Here is a 6,027-nt window from a genome sequence, read left to right as displayed (position 1 = left end):
GCTTTGCCCAGACCTTTCTGAACCATGCTCCATGGCCGGAAGAGGAGATTGCTCCATGTGGGCCTTCCTTCCTCCTTGGCCTTCCTGTTAGCCCGCTCCCACTGCCCCGAGGCCATCTCACCTTGGTCCACGGTGCCCCCCTCTCTCCGTGTGTCAGTCTCCCTTTTTCTCTCATCCGGGTCCTGCCCTGTGGTCCCCTGGCCATGCTCTCCCTCTGGCCTTGACATTTACTTCCAAGTCTCTTGAGATTTCCTTGCCTCTCTGGGTGCTCCATCACACACCCATCTCCAGCCCCATGCCTCAGCCCTGCCCCCGCCCCATCCCCAACCCTGTCTGTCTGTCTGTCTGTCTGAGGCTGCCTTGCCCCAGAGAAAACTGAGCTGGACCTCCCCACAGGGGACCTGAAAATACTATCAGGTAAGAGCCTCACAGCATAGAAAGCTCAGGCAGGCTGACAGAATCGGGACTCTTCTGCCACCATCACCCCTAGATCCTATCCTTCTGTCATTGCCGGTCCCTCACCTGCCGTGCACTGGGTGCCAGTCTTGCCTTGGGTGTTCCGGGAGAGCTGACAGAATGGAGAAGCTCCTAAGTGAGAGGCCCTTTGGCCTGGCCCCACCTCTCAAGCCCCGCCTACCTACTCTCTGCTCAACCTCCGGTTCTTTATACTGTCACCAAGAAGGTCTATGGCCCAAGAACCTAGAAATATGGCAAAAGTCCAAAGGAACCGCACTCCGTGCGAGATAGTCTTGATTTCTTGAGGAAAGGAGGTGGGATTGCACATCCCCTGCTCTCAAATTGTTTGTCTGCCTCTTTCTCTCCTTGCTGCCCAGCTCTTTGGGATCTGTTCGCCTTACTTTTCTGTGGTACTGGGGAGGATGCAAAGTACAAATTGCTGGAGTGCAGGTCAGTGGGAAAAGTTCTCAAGGGTGAACTGAACTTGAGCTGGAGATGCCAGAGACAAGCCGGAGGCCTGCAGGTCTGAGTTTGTTCCTGAACTCTCCAAGGAAGAATGGTGCTATGGGGTAGTGTTACCACAAGCATGTGCTTCCCATGCTCGGCTGGGTAAGGGTGGCACAGACTGTCCCCATCCTTAGCATTGGCGTGAGGAAGGTGCTCGGGCCATGGCTGCAGAACCAGTTGTGACCAGCAGGTGTCAGCACAGCATTGACCCACTAGAGGAAACAAGCCTTACTTACCCACTGTGCTTTGCAGCTGCTAAAGATACAAAAATCAAGGTAAATTAGAGTTCCTGAACAAGGCAAAACTATCATCAAGAATCTTACAGCCTGGGCAGGGAGGAAAGCATAGATAGTTATAATAGGCAAACGCTGTCATTAGCATTAACAAAAGCTTAGGAATTATTGAGAGTAAAGAAAGTGTAGATTATTTTTGATAGGAGAGCTGAAGAGGTAGACGTGGGAGGATGGATTTAAGTATTTAATAGGCTGAAGCGCTTCCCATATGATGGGGATGAGCATGAGCCTGACAGCGAATAAAGATAACACACGGGAGCATTTAAGATCTTGCTTCCCCACATCGTTGTCAGTTTGGTTCAAAATCTTATTTAAAAAAAAAAAGGTAATACAGGTCATACTCAGGAAGTGGCGATTTATTCTGCATGCCTGGAGCGTAGGTTGCTCGAGAGAGAGGCGAAGAAGGAAAAAAACCAGCTCATGGAAGGCCTTGGAGGAGTTGATCAAGACAAGGGTTTTCACATAAGCAGTGGGGAGACATTACAGGTTTTTGATCAGGAAAGTGAGCAGTGGGAATGGGTTAGAGGCGTCGATAAATTTTTAGCTGAGGAAGGGGGCATGCTTAAAAGGAAGTGGTCAGTGGTATAGCTTGCTTAAATGAAGCACAGGATGAGAACTGATGAGAGCCCTTCGGATTTGGTGATTTTACCAGAAATTCTAGCAGAAGGAGAAGGCTTGGAAAGTTGGCTAGTCGTGAAAAGGTGAAGGGTAAACTGAAGTCCAGAAGTCAAGGCGGTCAGCCTACCACCGACTCCGAACCATCGGTGTCCTCAGAGACAGTGGTGGGGTCTCCACTCCTCACTCCTGTCCCTCTCAGCCCAGGGCCCCGAGCTGAGGGTCCTCGAGACAATGCGGATTGGAAATGTCCTTTAAAGGAGTGTGGTGCTTTAATGGGGTGACGGGAAATGGAGAGGTAGCTCATGGGCATGGGGAGCTGGACTGAGAGCGATTGTTTTTAGCCGAGTTTGAGGACGTCAGTAGGCTGAGAAGAAGGAGTCTTAGAAAATGCAAAGAAGAGGGAAAGTTTATGGAGCGAGGCGAGGGGGCAGATGAGAAGCAGACTAGGAGGCCAGGGAAGGGATGTCACAGGAGGGAATGGGAGCTGGCATCCATTGGGTGCACTCTGCTAGATGTTATGTAAATATCTCATTTAATCTTCCAACACCCTTATGAATTAAATGTGGATAGATCCTTTCTGCTAGTGAAAAAGACTGAGACTTAAAGAGGTGAGATAACCTGTCCCCAAATTAGAGAGCTAGTAAATGGCAGACTGGGGACCTTGTCCTCTGCTTTTTCTGATAATTACCTCACAAGGTTATGAAGTAATAACTTCAACCTCATAATGAATGTGGCAGCCTTCTACTCCCGGATGCTCTAACACTGATCACACACTCTAGGGACAAGAGTAGGCAGCATTACCAGAAATCGCAAGAAAAGTAAAAGTCCTTTTTAATTAAATAAGGGGAAATAAGAAGAGGAGCGAAAATACGAGAAGATACAAATACAGTCATACCTTCTGAATCCAGAAAGCTGCTACCCACTCCTTCCCTGTTTACCCCTCCGGCTTCGCCTCCCGTCTGCCCCTCCCGTCTGCCCCTCATACTCAGCTCTACTTCTGTGGAGGTTCAGTTCCTACACTACTCCCTATGGAGGAACCGAGTTACTCTCCCTCCCCGCCCACTTCTTCCTGTGCTCCAGACTTTCCCATTTCCTATCTCTCTGCCTGGAACTCTCTTCTCATGCATACCTCTCTCCCTGACTGGTTCAGTCCGCCTTGACCTTTAGGATTCAGCTGGAGAGTCATATCTTCTGTGAAGCCATCATGACTCCCTAAATCACATTAGACTCATCGGTTATGTAGTCCTATTGGACTGCATAGCTCTCCTATTATAATAGTCACTCTTCACGGTCCTCTGTGATATTATTACTCGCCTCCCCTCTGGACCATAAACTCCACGAGGGCAGAGCTTATGCTTTAGTGCCAGCGTGGTGCCTGGCACTACTGCGCTCAGTAAGTATTTGTTAAAAGAGTCAATTCAAAACACACTCAAGAACCAGGAGACGAGGGGGGAGCAGTCGCAACATAAGTGTCTCATGTAATAATGTTCGGTATTTACTTCGCTCGTGGGGAAGCCTTGCTTTTATTTTCTCTTCATCGATACCCATTGCTAGTAACCTTCTCCAAACCTACAGCATATAATTAGCAGCAAATTAAAAGAGGAAAGAGGAGGTTTGAGAAGCTACACTGATAACAATGCAAATTACCGCAGATAGTGAGGGGAGACTAGAAAAACGAAAAAGCAGACAGTTGAAAATCGTAGCATTTTTGGCTCTGGAAAGGAAGAGCCAACAGTATTAAATATGTATATTCTAGACATTGGAGTCCTCACTGTTTTCCTGGACAATGAAGTTCACAGAGCTGCTTCTGAGTAAGCAAAAATTTGGTGAAATGATGGTAACCTAAATGTGCGAAACGTGTTCAGATTTACAAACATTTCATCTACATTATCTTATCTGACCCTGTGAGGTAGGCAGGCAGGCAAGGTGTCCACTCACACATGACAGGCGCGGCCTTAGAGATGTGAATCTGTACTCGAAAGGCCAACCTAGGTCTTAATGACCCCTAGTCATGTTCTTCCCACTATGTAATCCATAGGAAATTAATGATATCTTTTTTTAGGAATTCCTAGGTGACACAGTTAAAATGAAAATATTTTATACTTAATTAGATAAACTTCGGTTATCTGAGAGAATACTCAGAATGGAACGTTCCTGTGTTCCTACTTAGCTGAGGCTTTACCACGGTTCGGATCAGTACTCTCATCGGTTCAGGAAGAGAAAGTTCACTGTGACTTGAAACAGTCAAGCAAGACTTTCGCCTGGCTGCTGGAGATAGTTCACATTTTAGATGCATTGATTTCTTCCTCTACTTACCATTTGCCAGGCATTAGGACTAAGTGCTGGCGATACAAAGATAAGAGACAAGCTTCCTGTCTTTAGACTAAGTGGTAGATGCCTATGAAAAATACAAATGGAAGTATCCCATAAATACTTGCATACACGAGTTTAGAGCTCAGGAGAGAGACCCAGGTCGAATAGGTAGATTTTACAGTGAGCAGCACATAAGTGATTACTGTAACTATTGGTATGGATTATCTTGACCAATGAGATGTGTAGAACGAGAAGCGAGGACTTAGGACATGACCCTAGGGAACACCAACATTGAAGGAGAGGTCAGAGAAGGCTGAGAAAGAGAGGCCATATTAACAGAAGTGAAGCCATTTGTTCGTTTAAGAATGTATCTGTTTATTAAGCTCCTAAGCTCTGTCAAGAGAAAGGACCCAAGAGCCAAAATAGGAGGATATTTCAAGGAAGAAGGCATCGACAAGGTCAAATGCCATAAAGAGGGCAGAAGGATAAAGACTACAAAGCTGTTCATCGAATGTGACAAGGAGGTCAACAGTGGCCTTGATGAGAACGATCTCAGCGGATTGGTGGGGGCAAAAACTAAAGTGCTTGAGAAGTGGATGAGAAGGGGGAATGGGTCCAGCAAGTATAGTGACTCTAGACATTCAGCTAGGAAGGGAAGAAATTCAGTGATGGCTAAATACAGACAAAGATCGAGGGAGAGTTTAGAATTTTTTTCTTTTAATTATAGGAGATGCTTGAGTATGTGTATATGCTGAGGGGAAAATGGTGGTAAAAAAGGTTAAGAATAAAGGAAGATTTGAAGAGATGTGGCATAAAGCTCCTACGTTGGAGATACAGAGTACAGATTTAGCGTGTTCACAGTCAATACCTGCTAATGACAGGCACTGTGCTAAATGCAGAGGCTACAGTGGTGAGCAAGACAGACATGCCTGGGCCCCGTGTGCACGGAGCTTGCAGTGAGGTGCAAAGGTGAGCCTTGGGCAGGCAATATGGATGCCTCATCTACTGGATGAGAGGCAGGTGTGGATGTAGCTAAGTGCATCCGCAGAGGGCAAAGAGTCGGTGGAATTCTCACTTTGTTACCTCTATTTTTTCCGAAGACGGCTGTGAATTCTGCTAAGATGAGCAAGGAAGTGGTGAGGAAAGGAACTTGAGAAAAGAGGCAAGCATTTGAAATAGCTCCTACTAGAGACTGGGAGAGGGTGATTTTCCACACTTGGAAATGCTGAATTTATTAAAGGCACCCATCGGTGGGACTATGTGATGTTTTTCCAGAAGACCTCGGGAAGTAGGAACTGAGTCATTTGGATTTGTCCTCAGATATAGCTCTCAGAGTCATCCATTTCTTTGCATACTCAATGCTACCATCCTTGTCTGACCGTCTCTCTCCCCTCATCCTTGAACTTCCCTGTGTTTTTGTGGAGGTCTCCTCGTCTTCTCACTACAATAAAGCATTTTGACAAGTAGCGCTCTTATTCAAAAACTTAACGTAACATCCTATTCCTATCAAATTATTTCAGTCTATTCACCTTGGCATTTTAGGGTTTCCATAATTCGTCTCCCTCTTCCCCTTTCCTCTGCTTCTAACTAGTATCTTTCTTACGTATCAGTCACACGGGACCTTTTGCTATCCATGCTTTAGGCTCCATGCTCACAAGTAAAAGCTTTTGCTTAAGCTATGTTCATCTTTAGAACATTTTCTCCTTTCTTTTGCACCAAGCCAGCTCCCACCAAGGTTCTCCTGTTATCCATGATAAAATGTATCCAACATCTTTCCCTGTAGTCATCACAAAACAAAAACAAACAACGAAAACCCAAAAAACAAAAAAAAACTCTTCAC

General features: G+C 46.0%; 1 protein-coding gene across 2 annotated transcripts in view; it reads right to left on the bottom strand.

The window, feature by feature from the left end:
• Nucleotides 1–1,353, bottom strand: part of TNFAIP8L2 (TNF alpha induced protein 8 like 2) — a 3,372-nt gene extending 2,019 nt beyond the window's left edge. The window contains exon 1 of one of the 2 annotated variants that reach the window (XM_023521833.1): nt 858–1,353. In XM_023521833.1, coding sequence (XP_023377601.1) covers nt 858–1,044 — 187 coding nt within the window. In that variant the 5' untranslated portion in view covers nt 1,045–1,353. Of the gene's footprint in view, nt 1–522; nt 607–857 lie in introns of those variants that run through there. The other variant, XM_011377642.2, reaches the window with a different exon arrangement.
• Nucleotides 1,354–6,027: the final 4,674 nt, after the last annotated feature.

The sequence above is a fragment of the Pteropus vampyrus genome, unplaced genomic scaffold (assembly GCF_000151845.1).
Source record: "Pteropus vampyrus isolate Shadow unplaced genomic scaffold, Pvam_2.0 Scaffold319, whole genome shotgun sequence".
In the NCBI taxonomy this organism is placed as follows: domain Eukaryota; kingdom Metazoa; phylum Chordata; class Mammalia; order Chiroptera; family Pteropodidae; genus Pteropus; species Pteropus vampyrus.
Note: the sequence above shows the minus strand (reverse complement) of the source record. Positions and strands in the feature narration are given on the sequence as shown.